At 39.1% G+C, this 23,291-nt stretch overlaps 1 protein-coding gene across 1 annotated transcript in view; it reads right to left on the bottom strand.

Annotated features, from left to right (window-relative positions):
- EPM2A (EPM2A glucan phosphatase, laforin) overlaps nucleotides 1-6,838 on the bottom strand; it is a gene marked incomplete at both ends in the record, with an annotated part of 73,073 nt that extends 66,235 nt beyond the window's left edge. The window contains one exon of the mRNA XM_084229066.1: nucleotides 6,538-6,838. Coding sequence (XP_084085192.1) covers nucleotides 6,538-6,838 — 301 coding nt within the window. The remainder of the gene's footprint in view (nucleotides 1-6,537) is intronic.
- Nucleotides 6,839-23,291: the final 16,453 nt, after the last annotated feature.

Here is a 23,291-nt window from a genome sequence, read left to right as displayed (position 1 = left end):
GACTAGTTCAATATTAGGTAAAACTGTTCCACCAAAATCAATAAAATCAATAAACTTCACCTTAGCAAAAATGGAAAGACAAAGGTAATTCAACTGCTGTAAATTAATGTCTATCTTAAAGTTATACCTTCTCATTTGTTCTAATTTATAAACTAGTCCTCACCACAAAACAAATGTGACCATAAAGCAACCCTTTGTCAAAAAAAAAAAAAAAAAAAGGGAAGAAACAAATTCATGGGAAGTAGCAGTTTGAATAAGGTCATACAAATCTGTATGTCCAATCAGACAAAACTGGGGGGCCAATCTGGGTTTATCCTATTTAAAAACTTGTTATTCTTACATACCATATTGTATTGCCATTCAAATAGATGTCTTTTAGCTAGACTACAGACCACAGTGAAGTAGGTATAGGGCAAGTTTTTCCACCCAGAGACAACTGATAGCCTCTCTAATAATTTAGGAGATTAAGAACAACTTGATAAATGAAATGTTAAAGAAGATTTACTATCTGTTATAGGATGATTTGTGTTCCCCAAAATTCATATATTGAAATCCTATCTTCCAAGGTGACCTTATTTAGAAAAAGGGTTTTGATAATAGCAATCAAGTTAAAATGGGATCATTAGGGTGGACCCTAATCCAATATAACTGGTGTCCTTATAAATACAAGAGGAAATTTGGATAGAGACACACACAGAGGGATGATGATGTGAAGATGTAGGGAAAGTCAGCCATCTACAAGCCACGGAGAGAGGCCTGCAACATCTGCTTCCCTCACAGCCCTCTGAAGAAACCAACTCTGACAATACTTTGATTTTAGAATTCTAACTTCCAGAATTCTAGATTTTAGAATTCTAACTGATCCAGTGTGTTGCCGAGTAGGGACAAAATACTAATTAAAGAGTTAAGAATCGGGGCCTCCCTGGTGGTGCAAGGGGTTAAGCACTGCACTATGAAGCAATCCACAGCCTCTGCAGCACAAGTTCAATCCCCGGACAGCCAGGGAGCAAGCCACATGGCACAGCAGACCACTCCTGCCTCACCCGCCGATCCCCTCAGCAGTGTATTTGAGTCAGTCTGCCTGTTCTGTTCCCCACTCTGTCTCTGGTGAATCCTCTCACCCCCTGCATCTCTAGCCTGTACCCCAGCTCTTGTATGCATACATAAATAAATCTTTAAAAAAAAAAAAAGAGTTAAGAATTATAAGCACAAAACAGACACTCCCCGAGAAAATAATTTAATTCTAATAAGAAGAATACAGGTTAAACTACAGTCTAACATATATACGTGTGTACATATATTTATATTATATAAACACATACACAGAAAAATATTAGAAATGCATTAAACAACAAAATAAGGAACCATTATTTGACATAATTATGCTGGAAAAATATCTACCTGCAAACTTTTAAAAAATGAGCCAGAGGCTTCTTCTGCCTATGAAAGCAATATCTAGGAAAATGTCAAAATATATGAAACAAATGTCTTTAGACATTGAACAAAAGGCACTGCAGGACTATAATCCCTTTGAGAAGGAAATCAAACAATGTGTGCAAAGTGAATCCCTATATTTCTGTCTGTAGGTAATTTCTGAACCAAGACACTGGGATGGGACCTAAATCCAGCCCAGTGTTCTCAGTGATTGAGGAAACAGAAATCCAAATTTGGACAGGAAAAAAAAAAAAAAAGACTAGAAGTTTGAGAGCCAAATCCCTAATGAGAAAACCATGCCGATAAAAAGGTCGATAAACCAGCACAAAGGTCTCCTAACCTCTTTGGCTACATATCGACCTTAGAATTCATAAGGTGGAATTTGACAGGCAAAAAGATGCTCAAAAAGTCAGAACAATTTCTGAAAATTGTAAGCCAAAGAATTGACAGAGTTCACACTGAGCTAGAAACAGTGGAGTTTCAACCAGAGGGAGTGATGAGTTCTTGCTTGTGGAGCTCACCTAGCCCTACAGTAAAAGGTACTATAGACCTGCCCTTATAAACATTCAAGATAAAATTCAAAATCTAATCGCCAAAATTTTTTGAAACAATGTAAACCTATTATGTGTGGCATCCAAAAACAAACAGATACAAAAGTCAAATTCTTTCCTACATACCAGCAATAAACAATTGAAATTTAAAAATTAAAAAATCAGATATACACTTTAAAATAGCACCCAAAGACCTTTTTGTGTAAATCTAACAAAATATGTGTAAGTACCATGCTCTAAACCGACTGAGTCACCGGAGCTCCTAATCTAACAAAATATTTATAGGTTTTGTAGGAGAAAACAATGAATGAAAGAAATGAAAGAAGATGTAATTAAATAGAAATTATATTCCATGTGTATACACTGAACAATTCAATATTAACAATATGTCAATTCTTCTGAACTCGATCTATAGATTCAACATAATCCCAATCAAATTCCCAGTCTCATCTGCAGTAAAGGTAGTCCAGCACCATAGCTTTCGTCAATTCTAAACCTGGAAAGAAATATAAGCATGTGTATGTGTTTGAGATAAAGGTTTTTACTTTCCAGTAAAAGAAAAGACCCATGGCTGACCCTTCTAACCTCCTCTCTCCTCCCTCAGTCCACAGAACACAGATGTGATGATTAGAACTGCAGCCACTTTGTTGCTCTGAGGGCAAGAATATTCAGTGGCGTTCACTTAACATCCAAGAGCTGTGAGCTGACACCCATACCACCTACCTATGAACATTTTATAGCTGAAAAAGTAACCCTCATTTGTTTAATCAATGTCTGTGTTATTTCCTGTTAACTTGCAGCCTGATGCATTCTGTTTCTGAAGAAGTAGATACTTTGGGGGGAGGAAGTGTCCCCCTCCTACTCCAAGAATTTTCATCATTGTACATGTACCTCCCAGGCAACAATGATGGTTCAAGTGTGGTGAACGCCGTCCTTCCTCCAAATTTTTCTAACTAGAGCTCACAGGGGAAAATGTTTTTTCTTCTCTGACTTTAAGTACAATAGATAAACCTGGAATTCCCTGTGGAAAGTATATCCTGGTAGTCAGTTAGCTTAAGAAAATGAAGGTAATACATGAACAAAGCAAACCCTAGGGGAAAAAGAGACAGATCTAGAAAACAAGTGAGAAAATATAGGTTAGCATCCATGCTTCGTTTAGTTTGGTTATATAAGTTAAAAACAGCTTTTAAAAATTGGCTCACACTCAGTTTCTATTACTTGCAATCTAAGAGTCTAAGCAAATACAACTAAAGAAATTTTAAACTGTAGTAAGAGGTATAAGGGAAGAAAAAGGTGCTATGAAAAAGAATAAGGCAGTAGTTAGGGAAGACTTCTGAAAAAACAACTTTTAAGAGAAGACCTAACAAATAAACAAATCACAACCCAGCTACTTCCATCCCACACCATCCCTGACATGAAATGACAGTGTTCTACACACATCAGAGAAAGATTTTCCTGGGAAAGTTCCTAGTGTGGGCTAATGGCTAGAGATCTAGGCAGAACAGATCCTGAGATAGCTATAAACCCACCCAACAGAACTGGAGCTAAAAAAAAATTGAAAGGCAACTCTATTCAGGAAAAAATACATACTAAATAACTCAACCTATAGTTAAGTCACTGTGTTTTTGTCATTATACTGAGAGGAAAGATATAATGAAATTAAGACAACTTCCTCATATTTCACAGAAGACATAATATTTAATTTTATGGGTATATAGCAGCTATCAAGAGATACTGCCTAATTTTAATATGAAATGTTCCATATCAAATATAATAATGTGTAATGTAATAATTTCATATGTAAATCAATATATAACTTACATGGTAACCTAGAAAGCCTAAAAATGGGAAAGTTATGGCTGATACATTAAGAAATAGCAAATATAAGCAAATATTAAAATTTTTGAAAAGCACTCAGGAAAACTTAAAATAGAGGCAGGGAAGTGTTAACCATTTTAGTTTTTGTAAAAGTTGTCAGACATCGTTGCATTACAAAAACTTTTATCACACTATTAGTAATATAGTATCCTACAAAGAAGGGCGCCTTTCAGTTCTGGCATGGTAATACAAAGGGACAATAAATGCTGCCAGACCACAACACCTAGTCAGGTACAAAAAAAAGGCACAAGGGTGATATATAAACCTATTCCAGAATACTCAGCTTTTCTGATTCTTTGTTTCCACATCATTTTGGACTAAATGACCCATCTTTGTCACATAAACTTCTAAAGAGATATTCATTTCTAAAGCTTTAAACAATCATTGAGTCATACATACTCCAATCCACCCATACTTCATTTAAAAAAAGGGCTGTCTAAATTCACACCTCATTGGCAGGAGCTCACATTGGTATAACCTTTTCAGGGTATAATTTGGCAGTTCTCATTGAATTGTAAAATATGGCTACGCTTTAACAGTTTCACTTTTCAAAATCTACTCTACAGAAATACTCCCAAATGTGCAAAGGTAAGTACAGATGGTTTTCAATTAAGCCATTGCTGTTTATAGTAGAGGAAAAGTAACCTTAAATGCACCTTCATCGATGCCAAACATCTTGTTGCCATTCAAAAAATAAAATATATCTGCTTTATGCTATGGTTGCATTAAGAGGTTCCCACAGCATATTATTAAGCAAGAAACAGCAAGATACAGAATAATTTATTATATAATTTGTGATATAGAGTATTCACACACATACACTGTTACCAACCTAATTAGGTGTACTGCTACCGAAGGGAATATTACTCAAGCTCAAAAAGCCAGACTCTGGCCCATGAAATTGTTTCCACAAAAGTTGCCTTATATTGAATGGCACCAGCATGGAGGGTGGCAGCAGTTACCATTATAAAGAATTCATCTTTTGGAGTGGTGAGTAAAGGGAGGTTGTACAGGAAAGAAAGGAATGTGAGGAGTGAAGGGTGTGGGGATGGTCTCTTCATTCTTGGCTTTGGGAGGGCACCTGCAGTCAGGGGCAGTCAGTCACAGGATGATCAATGACATTCCTGGAACAGTTGCTCTCTTCTGTTTTAAAATGCCCTGCGGATGTTCATCATGCACTGATGTCATCAGCATCCTCAGAAGGAACAAAATATCCTGTTAAGCATTAAGCAACCACCGCTCTGAGGAATGTGACACAGTTAACTAAAGTGCCAGGTTAAAGATCAAGGCAAAGGTCACCAGTGTCCCTTGTTCAGGCCAGGCCACAACACTGGGCACTGAGATGCATTGGTGGCAACACTGTTTTTACTTTGTATATTTCTCTGGTTTTATTTTTACAACCAGCATGTATTGTTTCAGTATTTTAAGAAATCAGACAAGGCCTCAATTGCCAATTAGATAAGATTGGATTTAGAAAAATCCAAATAAAAACAATGTCTTTCCATTAGCTCATGCTCAAATCTGAGTAATAAAAAATATTTTAAAAACACAGTGATTAGGGGCCTCCCAGGTGGTACAGGGGGAAGTTAAGATTCAACCTAAGAAGCTATCCACAGCCTCTGCAGCAGAAGTTTGATGCCCTTGGCCAGGGAGCTACCCACATGGCACAGCAGACCTCTCCTGTCTCGCCCACTGCTCCCCTCAGCAGTGTACTTCAGTCAGTCTGCCTGTTCTGTTCCCCACTCTGTCTCTGGTGAATCCTCTCACCCCACACATCTCTAGCTTGTACCCCAAGTCTTGTATGCATAAATAAATATATCTTTTTAAAAAACGCAGTGATAAGCATGTTGCAGTCTAGGTTTAGCAAAGAGGCTGGCTTCTCTGGTTAGATCATTTTTTTTAGGGAGCTAGGGTGTGGAGGAACATATTGTAGAACTGTCTGTGGGCCCCACCTCTGAGCAGAATCATCTTCACAGGCCCCATCCTGTCTGCAGAAATCTACTGCCTGCAGGTAATCAGTCTTTTCACACTCACCGATGTCCAAGGAGCCAGATAAAGACTTAACTACGGGAACCCGGACTTTGCATCTTTGCAGGGCATTCATTCAAAGGGAGAGAATAAATCCTGCATCGTTGTTCTTAGGTCAGAACAACTTAGAACCAGAAGCTCACCTGCCAAGAATCACTACATTGTTAATATCAATGCCTCATTGTGCCTACCTGAATAAACAAAATTCAAACTTGGCGTTTATTGGAACAGCTCTGACAGTGCACTGCGCTGGACGGCTACTTGGGTTTGAGTCCTTACTTTGATTATCTATTACACTGCACCTTCAAGGCTATGTGCAGTTAACAAGAGCAAGAAAACCAGGGCACAATAACACTTAAGGCAGAATTAAGGAGTAAAACCATGAAATGGGGATGGGAGGGTGTCAGGTGAGGGATAGAGAGCAGTGAGGACACTCAGGGTGCCGCTCAGGAAACAACCCCAAATGGGAGGGCACTGGGAGTCTCCAAAGACGCAAGGGTGGGGCCAAGAGCCCGCATCCAGGGATCTGGGAGCAGGAGACAGTTTGGCCAACGGAGCAAGGTCAGCTCAGGGAGACGGGACAAGCACCCGGGAAGAGCCCGGCCGCCAAGGGGCCCGGCTGGCTTGGTTCTGGGGCGCCCAGTACCTTCCCAGGCGAGCTCTCCTCCCGGCTCCCTCTTGAGGAACTTGTACCAGAAGGTGTCCACGCGGCCCGGCTCCGCCCCGTCCTGCGCCGCCTCTCCGGCCGTCAGCTCCACCTCCCCGAGCCACAGGCCCGGCTCCTGCAGCGCCAGCGCCCCGGGGCCCGCCGCCGTGCCCGCCGGCCTCATGCGCACGGCGCCGCGCGGCTCCCAGGCCCCCAGCTCGGGGCGCGACCCCACGACGAGCAGCTCCGGCCCGGGCCCGGCCCCGGCGGGCGGCACCACCACCCCGAAGCGGAACCGCATGGCGGCGGGCGGACGCGGCGACTGGACGCAGGCCGGGGCCGGGGCCGGGGCTGGAGCCGGCGGGGACACGTGCGCGCGGCCCCTCCGGGAGCCGATCACGCGGCCGAGCCGGGGCGTCGCCAGGCCAGGCCCCAGGCCCCGGGGGCGCAGCCCCAGCGCCTCCCCCGCGGCCCGGCCGGGCTCCGCGCGCCGAAAGGGGAGACTGTTGGGGCGGGCATTTAAGCAGCTCCCGAGCCCCGCGATTTTTCCAGCCGTGTTGCTTTCTAAGAGCCCCTGGAAATTATGTTGGGAGGGTGGAAGGAGGGAATGGCCTGCGGAGAGCAGCCTCGGCAGCAGTGAGCCCGGGAAGCTCCTTAACCAGGTTATTCCCTCTCTCCGGCCTCAGGATCTTTACCTGTAAAATGAGGCCATAACACAATGATCTCTAAAAACGCTGCCCACTCTAAGGTTCAGAAGCCAGAGCAGGGCCTCCCTGGGGGCGCAAGGGGTTAAGGCGAAACCTAGGAAGCTGTCCGCTGCCTCTGCAGCACAAGTTCGAGCCCCAGCCGGCCAGGGAACTACCCACATGGCACAGCAGACCTCTCCTGGCTCTCCTGCTGCTCTCCTCGGCAGTGTATTTCAGTCATTCTGCCTGTTCTGCTCCCCACTCTGTTTCTGGTGAATCCTCTCACCGCCCCCACACCTCTGGCCTGTACCCCAGTTCTTGTATGCATAAATAAATAAATCTTTAAAAAAAAAAAAACCCAGAGCAAATGCAAAAATACTTTAATACTTTTTCAGTACTAGGGCCAGTCAATGCCTGAAATGACCTTTTTTTCCCAAATAAAAATTTTTTTCGATGTACAAAAGAGGTTTGGAGTAAATACGTCAGGTTATTCCCAAAATAAAACAAAACAAAAATTCTGTCATTATGAAGGTACAGTTTCATAATACTTTAAATGGTGTCAAATTAAATCCTTTTGCTTAAAATGTGTTTTTAGTAGGAATCACTTTTCAACGTACAATATTGTGTGTAGAAACACCTTTTAACTATTTCGTCAGAAGAAAACTACATGGGGAGGGGTGGCTTTAATTTTTGTCACTCCATAAGAAAACTAGCTGGCCTGTTTACATGTTTGTTGCTTTTTGGTACTTTGGTATAATTGTTCTGTTTTTATATTTGTATTTTATTAAGTACTTCACATATCTACCTCTTATGTGAGCTAAAGACAGAAAGACACATTTATACCAGTATTTGAAAGTATTGTAAATCATAAAGGGAAAGCCAAAATTTCTTTTATTCAAAATATCTCAAGTAAAAAAAGTACACAGTATGAACTATACAAATTCACTCTCTCAGTGGAACAACTAGTAAACATAATACATTTTACTCTTAAATATTGATATTCCACTCAGTGTTTGGTTAGTTGCTAAGATTAAGAATAAACACAAAGAAAAATGTGAAGACAGCAAGGCTGGCCAAACACTGCTGATTCAGTCGCAAAAACAGACGTTAAATCACAGTGGCATGTGAGTCCGGTTTGTTCAAGTTGCTGTTACAAAACATTCTGAGAGCAATTTTAGGAAAACAGTCATTTGACCATGTAAGGACCCTGGAGCTGAGAGTTCAGGATTTTCTTCTCTTTGGCCACTGTGTCTGTGTTGTATGTTGTCCAGGCAGCATTGTTCCCACCAGCAACTCCAAAGTGAGTTCTGTCCGTGAAACAATCACCAAAAAATCAAAAACAATATATTTATTCAACAGACATTATTTTCCTCTTCTCTCTGCATAAAGCTAAGTGAGTTTAACAATTGGAGGCATCCCCCACTAGACCCCCAAATAAGGACTTAAATGTGGCACAATTTCGATGACTAATACATTGTGCGCCAAGTAAAATGCAATTGGAAAAATGAGCAACACCAAAATTCTGAATTTTGGTGGATGTATTTCCAAACCTCAGCCACAGATGGTCAATCATTTGAACCTATTAATCATGAAAATTCTATCAGTCATTGAGCCCTTATTATTTGCGAATATATGACTTTCATTGTCATATTATCTCACTTAATTCTTCCACCAATCCTCTGAGGTAGGTCCTATAACATACCCATTTTGATAGGTGAGGAAACAGACAAGTACAGTGAATCGCCCATAGCAAGGAAGGGGCGAGGCCAATGCTAAAAGACATCCGTTCAACTTACAAAAATCACAGAGATTGATACATACCTAAAAATAGGTGTAGCTAATGTGATTTCTAAATTCATTTGAATCCAAGCATATTTAAATAAATTACTATACATTAGCTCATAATAAAAAATGAGCTCTCTACAGTTATTTCTGTAACTAACTTCATACTTAGAGATGAAATAGATGAATCACAAGTGGCATTCTGAGCTGATCAATGAGTCTATGAAGAGAAAACTACCTTAGTATTTAAAATGGTTTTGACTTCAGGTTCTAGAAAATATTGGGTTTTTGGAAAAGTCATGATGCATTTTTGCTTGAAAAACACAGAAAAAATATGTCATGACTTTTCAGACAACCCAATAGTCATTTTTCTGCCCTTCCAAGCCTGTCTTGATGGAGGTGGAAACATAGATTTAAGAGGCCAAAGTGAAGGATTTTACCAATTACTGGCTCTGTTATTTCCAGCTCTTTTTCCGAGTTGAATTCTCCATGTACATTTTTTGTACACTTCAAAGAATCATGGTCCTTATTAAGAGGGATTATTTGTGAAATCCATTTGAGCTCAGATTTTTGAGTCTCTGAGGGTAAGATTAATTTAGCACAAGAATCAACTCTACAGAGTAACATAATTTTGAGAATTTTTTAAAAGCAAACCAATTTGTTGTTATTACATTTCACTTCTATAGTACTATCTTATAGATCACTACAATACTTCTTGAAGAATGAATGATAACTTCCAATTTAGAGTTTCAGGACCCAATTCTACTGTAAATCCTTTCTGAAGTCCCCTGAGGTCTTCAAAACTTTTAAATCTCTGATTTATGTTTTCTGAAACAAACTTTCACTATTCAATGAGTTAGTATAAATCTTTCCTTATAATATTGTGCATGTAGACACACAATCACTGTATTTCATCCACATAGTTCAAATAATAGTTTATTATTTGTCAAACATCTCTAAGAGTTAACGTGTCCCATATACTATTTCCAAATGTGTAGCTTAAAAACAAAACAAATACTAACATAACATTTCAGAGAAAATTTGAAAAAAAATTAGAAAGTTGGCATATTTTAGCTAACATTTTTCTGGGTGGAAAAATTGTAGGTTAGGATACTTGAAATCTTTTGAGAATCTGGAACGATAAAACAATTTGAGTTTTATTAAAGCTTTGTTCAAAAATCCCACAACATTTCTCAACTATTTAAAAAATGCATGTCTTTTTTTGGAAACATACCCAAATCTCCTATCTCCAGGAGATTCCAAGAATTCCCTTCCCACCCCATCCCACTATAGAGAAGCACTATGTTTTCAGTGAATGAACAACTACCAGTTTTAGCATGTTTGTTCTCTGTAATTTACACTATAAAAATAGTATTTTTAAAAAATGTTCCCAGTATAAAGTTAACAGTGAAACATGGGCCTGTTTAAAATATACTGATATTGAGCCACACTTTCCCTAGCACATCCCACCCCACTCTCAGCATGGTAAAACTCACCTCTCAACCAGGAATCTCTGCGTAACATGGGTTCAAACCCGGGTTGTTAGGGGGTGACCTCAAGTGACTTTTCCTAGGGAAGAAAAAGGCCAACCCAGGTGGCTGGCCCTTGAAGTTAGAGACACCAGTTTAGAGCTTCCTTCAGATGTAAAAAGATCCTCCTAGGTCTGGGGTAACTTGAATGGCAGGTAGTTAACACCTTTTTCTAATTGGGTAGAGGACTTGCTAACTCAACCCCTAGGAATAAAGAATAGTGGCTGGAAGGGATGATTCAAAACTCCCAAGGGATCTTTCAAAGTGGCTGAGAAAAAGAAAAGAGGTTAACTGAAAGCAGAGCTGGATCATTTATACTTAAATGAAGTAGAGGATTATGTGTGGGCAAGTGGAAATCTAACAAGTACTTATTCAGAATTGAAATACTCTGTAATTGTACATCTCTTTACTAATATTTCCTCACCATTATATGTGTTTATGTTAAAAATAGTTAAAACATGAAACAGTTTAGGGTGCTTATGGGGAAATAGGGAGATCAGGGCAGGCAGAAAGTTGGTTTGAAAGCTTTTACTTCACTATCAGCTGGCCAAAGAAGAAGATCCTAACGATGAAGGTAAGGTTGGTAGTAACTGAAAAAGAGAAGCCTGTGGTGAAATCCTATTTGCTTCAATGGGGAAATGAAAGGATAAAGCAGGAACTAAATAAAGACCCTAGGCTTCCCCTGAATCTCTAGTTCTTACTAGGGACTCTGGGTTTCCTTGGAAATGCAGAAATTGTTTAGGAGGAGGAGATAAACTCATATTTTCAGCAGTGGAACCAGCTAGTTATGCAAAGACAGAGACTTACTGAGGTGAACACTTTGGAGAATGTCAAGTATAAGTTTTCAAAATTACCCTCACGTATTAATGACAGAACCCACAGAATGGTAAAGATGGTTCAAAACAAATTAAAGATACCATGTAAGATACACTGAAAAATATAGTTTACTAGTTTAAAACAAAGCTGATTAATTTCTAACTGGACAATGAAACAGTAACCTTTGGGTTTATCTATTCTATCAGACAGTTGTCATTTGCATCTTTAACAAATAAACAGTCACAAGATTTAATACATAACTTTGGGGGTTGGACTCTAGCCAATAGTGAATCATAAGATAAACAAAGAGAAGAATAATCTTGTAGAGAATTAAATAATTCTCTAAAGGCCTGGTGGGCACTGGTTCAGCTTGCAGGACATGCAGTCAATCTTGCACCTTAGTTCTAAGTTTGGGATACTTGACAACATAAAATAATGTAAAATAACCCCCATTTATTGAGTTCCTTCCTACCAGGAACTAGGCACTTGGCTGGGTGTCTTACATACCAATCTTATTTATCCCTTTCACATTCTCATGACATAGTTATGATCTCTCGCACAGAATGACCCAAGTTTTGAAACAGTAACTGACCTGCTTAAAGTTATGCAGCTAATAAATGACAGCACCAGGATCTGCACCCCAAAACACCCAATAACCTCTCAATAGTCAAGGACTCGGCATCTGGTTGTGCAACTCCAGGCATTGCACAGAAGCACAGGGCTGCAGGGATTAGTGGGGCTGAAACTCAACCCAGGCTCCAATTGCAAAGCCCTTTGCTTTGCATACTTCTTTTCTTCTCATAAAACGCTTGCTCCTTAATAAACCTAGTCAATGGGAGTAATCTATATAAAGCCATGGGGGCTGAAAGTGCCCAGGAGTGACATATTTCAATACTTCCTTCTCCCAGAGGCAAACTTTTCAATTCCCACAAAAGCATTATATAAAAGTCTGTGTCCAAATGTGTAAAAAGAAAAAATAATGGCAATTGTTAGAGACAATTTGGCAAATCTCAATATTTTTTACTCATTGGGACAGATCTTTAGTAAAATTGAAACTCTAAGTAGGAGATCTATCTGTCTGTCTGTCTGTCTGTCTGTCTGTCTATCTATCTAGACAGAGAGAGACACACACACATCAGTTTGGACAAATACAGATGCATCTACATTTGGTAGAGTATCCTAGATGTCTGTAGGTTCTCTCTGATGATATTGTCTGTGTGGGGGGAGTCCGCCCTGTGGGGGATTCTGCACTCTGCAGACTGCACTCTGCAATAACTTCACCAGAAACTCCAGCCTTTGGCATAGCTCAGTGAACTCTGACAGATGAAACAAATCCTAATCCCAATGCTTCTTTCCTTAAAAGGAGCCAAGAGCAGGTTATGTGGAGACAAACAGTTTTTTTAACCTAACTTGCCACTTTTCACTTCCATTTCAGGTAGAAATGTAGCCAAATGGAGTAAGGTGCTATGCTCCATGCCACCACATAAAAGGGGTCTTGTAGAATTTACAAAGCCCCCCAAGGAAGAGAAAAAGATAAGAGAGCGGAGGGGTTCTACTGGACAGACTTTGTAACATCAGCAATCACTGCTCCCTCTGAGAAAAGCAAGCCCTGGCTGTGATATAATTAGTGTGTGATCGTAGGAGTCACAAGTTTCCTACATTAGAGGGCACAGAACAGATCACACCGGACGATGCATGAGCTTTTAATTAGCTGCCAAAATATAATAGTCGGAAAATTTCACATAGATGTCCTAAGTTTTGCGTGGTCTTGAAGAATCAGAGCTATGGCAAAAAGGGCCATGATGGGCTGGAGCTGAGTAGAGGCTGCCTCCCCTCTGCATGGCTTAAACTCCTGACTCTCCAGTCTTCACTGTGCCCCAGTTGTCACCAGAAATTGAAGCCAAGTCACTATTTATCCTTGTACTCCTAGTGTTTATGTTGTCTGTTAATTTTTCTAGGAACATTAAAAAGAAAGTAGCAGGGATGTGGAAATGTTGGAACACTCATTTATTGTTGGTGAGGAAGTATGCAAAAGAATGCAGCCACTTTGGAAATCAAGTTGACAGATGGTCATCTGGTCAAGTAGAGAAATTTCTACTTCTCCATGAGAAATGAAAACCTATGTCCATATAAAAACTTGTACATGACTATTCATAGCAACATTATTCAGAATAGCCAAATTTGGAAACAACCCAAAAGTCTATCAGTTGATGATGGAGTCAACAAAACGTGGTATAGCCACATAATAAAATATTATTTGGTGATAAAAAGAATGAAGTACCTCGAAAACACTGTGCTGAATGTAAGAAGCCAGTCACAAGAGATTACATAGTGTAGGACAGCGTTTGTATAAAATGTCCAGAATAAACAAATCTATATTAGAAGTAGTTTCATGGTTGCCTCATATTGGAAAGAGGGGGGACATTGGAGAAAAACAAGGAATCACTGAGAAAAGATATGAGATTTGGGGGAGATGGGTTGAAATTATCCTAAAAGTGATTGTGGTAGAAATACACAAAAAAACATTGACTGGTCCACTTTATTTATTTTTTTTTTAAGATTTATTTATACAAGCACTGGGTACAGTCAGAAGTGCGGGAGGGTGAGAGAATTCACCAGAGCGGGGAGCAGAGCAGGCAGAAGGACCGAAGTACACTGCTGAGGGGAGCAGCGGGCAGCAGGAGAGGTCTGCATGCCATGTGGGACCCTCCTCCGGTGGCCGGGGAGCAGCCGGGGATCGAACCGGCGCTGCAGAGGCCGCGGGCAGCTTCGCAACCCAGCGCTCAACCGCTGCGCCACCGGGGAGGCCCTGACTGGTCCACTTTAAATGAAAGCCTTGTATGATATTATGAATAAGAATTACATACACCTCAATAAACTGATACCAAAATAGCGCAAGTGGACTATTACCCCAGTTAGTGTGGCCCCCGGTAGTCATTTGAATTTTGAACTCCTGAGTTTGAAAGGCAAATGCACACAAACCTGATTCATAAGAATCTAGAAGAGGAGAATTTGCTCCCTTTAGCATACACTAGGGTACTAATTTGCATTTTATAGTGGGGGTGGGAAGAACAACCTTCTCATTTTTTCAAATCCTTCAAAAATGACAACTAATTCACATTAGATAATCAATACACTAATTCTCTGCAGTCTATAGCATTGGGTCAGATGATTTGGAACTCACAAACAGATTTAAGAAATGATCATTGCCCTCCAAAGTTTATGATGCGATTGCTGTAATTTAATCTTAAAACACACATGAAAAGTTGAACTACAGTATAAATATTAATTAATTTATTTTATTTTTGCACAGAAGAATTGGGGTATAGGCCAGAGGTATGGGGAGTGAGAGGACTCACCAGAGGCAGAGTGGGGAGCTGAATAGGCAGATCGACTGAAATCCACTGCTGAGGGGAGCAGCAAGCGAGACAGGAGAGGTCTGCTGCACCATGTGGGTGGCTCCCTGGCCAGGAATCCAACTCAGGCCACAGCGGTAACAGTGCTAAGACTTAACCGCAGGCCACCAAGGAGGCCTCCAAACATTATATTTTTTAATCGAACAATTCTAAATATCTTGTCACAGAGCAATGGCTGAGAGCTAGAGGCAGGCGCTATAAAGGTCAGGAGAGGACTCAAACACCCAGAATCTGCACAGGTTGGGTCTTGTCTCAGGTGAGGAGGACTTGCAACCAGAACCTAAGATAGAGAGCAAGAAAGAAAGAAGTAGAGGTGAGGGGACATGGGTATATATGAAGTCTGGGAATTGCATCAACAAAAACAAAGAGGCAGAAATTCTCAGTGCTTAAGGTCAAGTAATTGCAGAGTAAAAAAAAGATAAAGATTGCAGAAATTGCCTTTTAAAAGATAATTATACAACAAACATATTTCATTTTATTCAAATATACATGTACTAATTATACACTTTAACTTATATGTTACACATATCACAATTTGTAATAAAAATAATGGGTAAAGACACAAGAAGATATGATAGTTTTATAAAGAAGAAATGGAGACTAAAAAATTAAAAAAAAAATGTCTTGAATGTTGGGCCTCCCCTGGTGGCGCAGCGGTTGAGCACTGGGCTGTGAGGCTGCCCGCAGCCTCTGCAGAGCCGGTTCGATCCCCGGCTGCCGGCGAGGGTCCCACAAAAAAAAAAAAAAAAAAAAGTCTTGAATGTTTAATGTCCAATGAGAGAATACCAAATTTATTAAAATCAAAATTTCATTCATCTTAATTAAATGTGAAGATATGAGTTAAGTGATGCTTTTAAATGGCAGCATAAATTACTGCACTGCAAATTGGTGTATACTTGCTCAATTCTCTCAGCAATGAGCATGTGAGATGCCAGCACAACTTTACCAGGCAAACAGTATTAACCACAGCAAGGCAAATATATATTTAACAAAATATCATTCATTATCAAACTTTCTGAAGGAGGGCTTGCTGTTTAAAGTAAAGCTCTTTGGAATGCAGTGACATTCTTTTTAAAAGATGTGATTTACTATCACTTTGAGGAAAGGATTGATTTTCCAGAGTCTTGAATTTTCAATAAAAGTCCAGCTCTGACATAGTCATTAGAAGGTCGCTAAATTCACTTGAAAAAAAAATAAATCTGTGGCTTAATTAACTTTGTATGTTCCAAATGGAGAGCAATTGATTCTATCATTCAATTTAGAAGTTCCTTATATAATAAATGCAAACATAATTTAATAAGATTAATGCCTTTAATATTCAGTCATTTTAATATAGTTAGTCTACCATATTGCCCTGAGTTTAAAAAAAATCCAAAGAAAAAACTATGCATTTGGAAATGCAGCTTTTTAAAAATCAGAAACATCTCTGTGTTCCAGTCTCTTTGATATATGGGGAAATTGAGACTCTCCTAACACTACTTTTTAAGTTTTCCATTTATTTGTTTTCATCTACAAATCTATATTCTCAAAATACGAAGGATTACCTGGAGACACCCTTCCCATTTTCATGCTACTCATCCTCACTCCTTTTCTTAAAGGACTGTGCCATAACCTCAGCTGTCAATAATTAACCCATCAAAACAAACAATCCATCACTGGGAGAGTGATTTGCTTCAAGAAAATAAACATCAATGATATTTTCATTTTGTGGACATTATAATTATAGGGTATCTCAATCTTCTGCTATATTTTGAGGTAACGGTTCATGTATCATCAACATTTTAAACCTCCCTCTTTTCCTTGGGATGTTCCAAGAAATTCTATTGTCCTGGCCTGAGATAGTTTTCGAAGACAATCTTAAAATCTTTCAGAGCAGAGGAATTTATTAAGATACCTTCTTCCCAAGTCAACTCATGTGTAGTTGGAAATTCATCATGCTCATTATATGTCACTTTACCTTCCAAGCAAAAGGTTTCTTGCCTGGACCTCCACGTACACGTGGCGCAGCAGACCTCTCCTGCCTCGCCCGCTGCTCCCCTCAGCAGTGTATTCCAATCAGTCTGCCTGTTCTGTTCCCCACACTGTCTCTGGGGAATCTTCTTAACCCCCCACACACATACCTCTGGCCTCTACCCCAGTTCTTGAATGCATAAATAAATAAATCTTTAAAAAAATAAAAGGCTTCTTGCCTGCCATCCTCCAAGGACCTGGTGGTTAGTGGGGATTGAGGTAAGGAATCTCTTCCTTACCCCTCTTGCCAAAGGATGACTTGCTCATAACACCTTCACTTGAGAGGAAACCCCCTCCCAAGAAACAGAGATAACTATCTATCTTTACTTCACAAAGAACAAAAACATTGTTTAAAGTGTAACAGTTGCTTTAGTAGATCTGAATAATGTTTTGGGGTCTCAATAAGTACACTAATAATTGCCCACTGAGATGCTGGCAAAGCTTTGATCTCAGGTGGGTGTTCTGACATTGCAATACAAATCCGGTTATTCTCTTTCTCTTTGCACTGCTCTTGCTATGCCTAACTTTCTCTTGAATGTTTTTGTTCAAATTCCTTCAGAATAAGCATCTGGTTATTTTGCTAGCTCATCTGCCGAGATCCAATGACCAACAGAGTTCTCATTCCACTTCCACATAAAGCATTCACTATTCTACAGATGGTCATCTATGACCTGGGAAAAGGCTCAAAAATAAACCCACTTCACTGAGTTAATGTGAAGATTAAGTGAGATGCTTAGGGCAAAGTGTTTAAAACAGTGTCTGGCGGATAATAAACACTATGCAAATATCATCATTATAATAATCATCATTGTTAAGAGTACCTTGGGAGTGGGTGTGATTTGGTAACATACATTTGAAGGTGTGTGATCCTAGTACATGAGACCTCTGAATCATATACAATGTTGTAAATCAAGGTTACCCCAACAAAAAGCAAATAAGTAAATAAGTACTTTTTAACAATAGTTGGGTTGTTTTCAACAACAAACTATGTATCTAAAATGTTACATTTTCATTAAGAGAGAAGGTCTGCCAAGGCAAACCTCCTTAGCAAATTTAGTTTAGAAAATGCTCCCTTCATAATAAGGGTTACAATAGAAATGAAGGGATCTACCTATCGATAACATGGAATATAAGACTGATATTTTCAGATTTCAGAAATAACTGTCATAAACTAAGCAGAGGTATGGCCATAAGAATAAGCAGTGAAGTCTATGTTTAAAACACAAGGTCTTAAAGGTCAGACTGCTTTATTTCTTAGCTAAGCTGCAGATTGCCTAGCTGGCATGTGTTCATAAGTAAATTGGATAATCAACAACATGGTCATTAATCTTTAAAATATAATTAATGCTTCAATGGTTTGAGATGCCAATGTAAAAACTGCTTGTGCAAATCCAAACTATTAGAGCTAGGTAAATAATTCATATTAATATCTATTCAAGAACACTGAAAAGACTCATTTTGTGATAATCAGTTCCTTCTCTTTGGAGTTTTATTTCTTACGTACATATCCATAATATAATTTCATATGGCAGAGGTTATTGGTGTTCCACCCATATTCCTATGAAGCACATGCCAGCTTCAGCACCTAACTTCTTTCCTTTCACTTACTGCCAGAAGTACAGGGGGGTGGGGGGGAAATAGCCAGGAGCATCCTCAAATGAAGACTAATGAGAACCGGGACAGATGCACTAGCTCCATTGTCCCTCCAGTGGGCTAACAGTAAGAGGGCTGTTCCAATTTGGCTCCTTGAGTTTGCTCGGTGGGATGACTCTCCAGTTAGCACAACGGTAGCTGACTTCCTTAACCTTCCTTATTCCCCTACGTATTCCCTGCTCCTCTACCTTACTCTTTTACCTGCCAAATAAACTAAAGGCACTCAAGTCCTTATTTCATAGTCGTTTTCTGGGGGACTCTGAACTACGATAATTGATATTATAAGCTGCTTTTGTGAGCAGATCTTCAGGATGGGTTTCCGATCTTGGAGAAGTCCCAGGGCAACAAGAACACCTCTCTTGGTGTACATATCACAGTTACTGACTCTCACTAGGGGTAGACTAGGTCCTTACACTAGATAGTAATTCTATCATTTGAAGACAGGGGAAACAGTATTATAAAATTATGAAGTTAGAATTGTATATTAGTTTCTAATGGTTCCCATAATAAAGTCTAATCAGTCCTCTGTATCTTCTTAGATTCTGGAGGTTACCAGAAATTGCTGGCTCGCATCCTTGGCTTGCATTACTCCAATTTCTGCCTCTATTATCACTTGCCCCTCTTCAATCTGTGTCTGTCTGTGTCTCTAAATCTCTGTCTCCCTCCTCTCGTAAAGACTCTAATCATTGGATTTAGGACCCACCAAATCCAGTATGACCTCATTTTAATTTAATTACATCTGCAAAGACTCAAATCCAAGTAAGGTCACATTCACAGATACTACAGGTGAGGACTTGATTATATCTTTACAGACATAATTCAATTCACTGCAGTTTGCGAAAATCAGATTTCCATAATAGCATGAAAGAGACCCTCACTGCCTACAGAGGGCAGACTCTGCTAAATTCAAATTTAAGATCTAATTGTGTTATAAGCTGTAACAGTGTTTTCAAAATTGTGTATGATTTAGGGGTATAGAGTCACTCCTCTTCAGCTGTCTGTTACTATACCATCCCACCATCACTTTTAAGACTGTCTGGAGCAGCTCTTTTTTGAGACCAGGACTCATGGTGGAAGAGACTGCTGTGAACTGAACTTAACATTGTCAATGAGAAATATAGATTCTGGAAGAGAACAACTTACATAGCACATTGACGAGAATATATTACCAGTAAAGGAAAGGTAAATACCCTCAAGGAAGGACTTTCAGTATCATAAGAAATTTATCTCCAAATCTTTCTAAAAAGTACATGCAAAAATAATTGTGTGGTGTCAGAAGGAGAATACCTAAATCCTTTAGCAGCTCTTAGGATTTGACTTGAAACTATCAGCTACACAAAATATCACGGACAACCCTTAATAAAGGGTCATTTGGAGGGCAGTTGACAGATAGAGTCCTGGTCCATGTTCATTTCACAGTGGGCCAGTGGATCCATTACACCATCCATTGTGGTTTCCCCAGTCCTTGAGTCTGTAATCAGAATGCATGTACCTAGAAGCTGGTAGAGCAGGTAAAACTTAATGGTTTCCTTGACCTATAGAATGTGAAAGTTAGCTTTATGAATCACCATGTGGTGCCCAGATTAAACAATATTTCTAGATGTGTCTGAGAATGTCTCCAGATGAGATTAGCGATTGATTAGTGGACTAAGTAAATTATATTGTCCTGCTCTATTGCCCAGACTCTTCGTCAGTCTGCATCATCTAATTCATCAAGGACCTGAACAGAACAAAATGTAAAGAAAGAGGTTTGTTTCTTCCTGACTGTTTGCTTTGAGCTGGGACATAATCTCCTGCCCTTGGTGCTCATAGATCTCAGACCTTAGATGTGAGCTGCATCATACTACTGGGTGTCTTGGGTTTCCAGCTTGCAAATGGTAGAATACTGAACTTCTCAAACTACATGATTATGTGAACCAACTCCTTATAATATATCTCTGGGTGAGTGTACATGTGTGTGTGTGTGTGTGTGTGTGTGTAAGTGGTGTTTATTGATTCTATTTCTCTGGAGAACTTTCACTAATATATGGAGTAAAATCTTAGTGGCATAAAAGTTGGGAGGAAATGGTGGGTATTATTGAAAACAGCTTCACTTCAGGCAGTACACTTCAGAAGACACATTCTCATCCTGAACAGAATAGCATGGATTAGTGTCCCCTATAACAGTTTAAAGAACACAAGGACTTGTCCTTCTTATATCTCTATTTAATTTGCCAATCTGATCTTTGAAAAATTCCTATAATCATAATAGATGATGGCAGGATACATCATGGTCTAACCAGGAGTATAGTAACTTCCTTGGTCTTGAACACAATATAGTCCAACAGGCACCTCATGAGGTACCTTTGGAAGTCACACTGCAAGTCACACTGCACCTCATGAGGTGCCTTTGGACATTGATCAGAATATCACACCAAGAGACTCTATTTTGTGGTAATACTTTGGAAATGAGGATCAATAAATGGCAATATTCTGAATGCCCTAAAGGCAAGTGAACAAGACAAGGTGAAAAATAATTCCTTCAAAGATTCAGGGGGGCTTGCAACACATATTGAGTGTTTAGAGATTCAGTGGACTGGGAAATATTAGCACATCCCCTTGGAAATAAAGGACAAAATACTGTCGTTTGTAATTCCTACAACTAAGAAGCACAGATTTTAATAGACCTCTTTGGATTTTAGAGAACATATTCCAAACGTGGGAACATTGCCTGAATTCACTGGGTAACTTGGATGATTACCAGTTAGGATTAGGCTGAGAATAAAAAAGGGCTCAATAGTAGTTCCAGTCTATAGCACAAATGACAATACCTTTTGGAACATATGTCCCATATGATGCTACAGATATTTGAGGCAGATAGTGATATTGTAGAGAGTCTCTGCAAACCCTGGGCAGCTCTCCAACAAAAAATTACCAGATGTTGTAAAATTCCCTCCCCCCAAATCTCTTAATTCTGTTATATGCTTTTCATTGGCTCCCTTGATTTTCCTAATGGAACTAAGCTTTAATCATTTATGGTGGAATCATTTATGGTGCGTGCTTGAAATTTCTCTCTTGTTGCCTGCTTCCATTCCCTATTTCCTCCCTTCTCCACTATTTTTCTTTCTTTCCCAAATAAACCATTTGATTAACTCATATTTACCAATTTTGTAGGTGATAAATTATTGAATACCAATACTTTCATATGTTTTAAATTTTAGTAACTTGAACCCTTGATTTTGGATCTGCTTCTGGGGCATTCATATTAACAAAATATTTCACCTATTTTTTGACTTTGTATGAATGAAGTCACACTGCTAGTATTCTTTTGTAACTTATGTATTTTGCTCAACATTATGTTTATGAAATACATACTTTTTTTAATTTTATTTTTATATTCCTCATACAAATACAATCCCCTTATTTTGACCCCAATTCCTTCCCTCCCGCCCCCCACCCCCCATAGAGTGTCTCTGGTTCATAGTTTTTTGTTGATTTTGATTATCACTTTCTTATAATTATTCATTTTCCTGGTCCCTTATTTAAGTTTTCTAGATTCCTGCTATGAGTGAGACCATCCAGTATTTTTCTTTTTCTGAAATACATACATTTTTGTGTGCAACATTATTTTAATATGTTGAATATCCCTTTATTTATAAATATGTGAGCCATTTTTTAGCATGGCACTATTACAAATAGTGATGTTATTAACAATCTGGTATGTACATCTTGATTTTCACTTGTACAAGTTTCTCTAGGGCATGTACTTAGAAGTAGAATTGCTACACAATTGAGTGTATTCATATTTTATTTGTTCATTAAATAATATGCAAAAGCCCTAATTCAAATGGGCATATGCATTCCCGTGTTCATTGCCCCACTATTTACAATAATATTTACAAGTCAGGGAAATAATAACCTGAGTGCCCAATGAAAGATGAGTAAATTAAGAAAAGGTGATCCATACACACAAGGAACATACTGAGCTATAAAGAGAGAGAAAGATGAAATCTTCCCATTTGCAATAGCACACATAAAACTGGAAGTGTGCTAAGCAAAATAAGTCAGAAGGAGAAAGACAAATACTGGATGATTTTACTCGTAAGTGGAATATAAAGAAACAAAACAAAGGAACAGACATAACTAAAACAAAACAAACCCTAAAAATCAGATTGCAGACTGAGGCTACCAGAGGGGGAGGCAAAATGGAGAGCAGACCCAATGGACTACGGTGGGGGATTATGGGGTCTTTGGTCATGGGTGTGTTGTGGTAACATACATTTGAAAAGGTATCATCCTATCACCCTATGTCACATGCAATATTATCTCAATAAAAAACACTATTTAAAAACATAAAACAAAGAAAAACAAAAACAATGAGCTAGCTGAAATAAATAAATAAATAATAAATTTTAAAAAGTAATATTCAAAACAGTAAACCACCACCAGCACTGGGAGTGCAATCCTTGTGGACAAAGTCTTCCTAATATCTGCTATCTACACAGTTCATCTCCAGTGTGAGAATTTTAATTCCATACAGCTCTGGGTGGGGAAAAAAGGCAGAATATTTTGATTTCTCTTAGAGTAACTCCTTCTGGATTTTCTCCTTGAAGAGAGTTTTCACCCTATATTTTCTCTTTTCTTTAACAGATAAAAAAAAAAAAAAACAATCCCTTTAGTAGTCTCTTCATAGAGGCTATTTGCTATATCTCTAATTATTTCCATTGCTCCCTCTGGACCGCCTCCAAGTTTTTCAAAACCAGAGTGACCATGTAATCTATTGTCCAAAGAAAGTCTGTTTGAGAATGAAATGGTGTTAAAATGATTAACAGAGTTAATTGGTTCATGTCAGATGTCACCTACACTTATCCCAGCAAACAGGA

The sequence above is a fragment of the Talpa europaea genome, assembly GCF_964194135.1.
Source record: "Talpa europaea genome assembly, chromosome: 2".
Classification (NCBI taxonomy): Eukaryota; Metazoa; Chordata; class Mammalia; order Eulipotyphla; family Talpidae; genus Talpa; species Talpa europaea.
The sequence above is the reverse complement of the archived record's forward strand: the minus strand, read 5'-3'. Positions and strand labels throughout refer to the sequence as shown.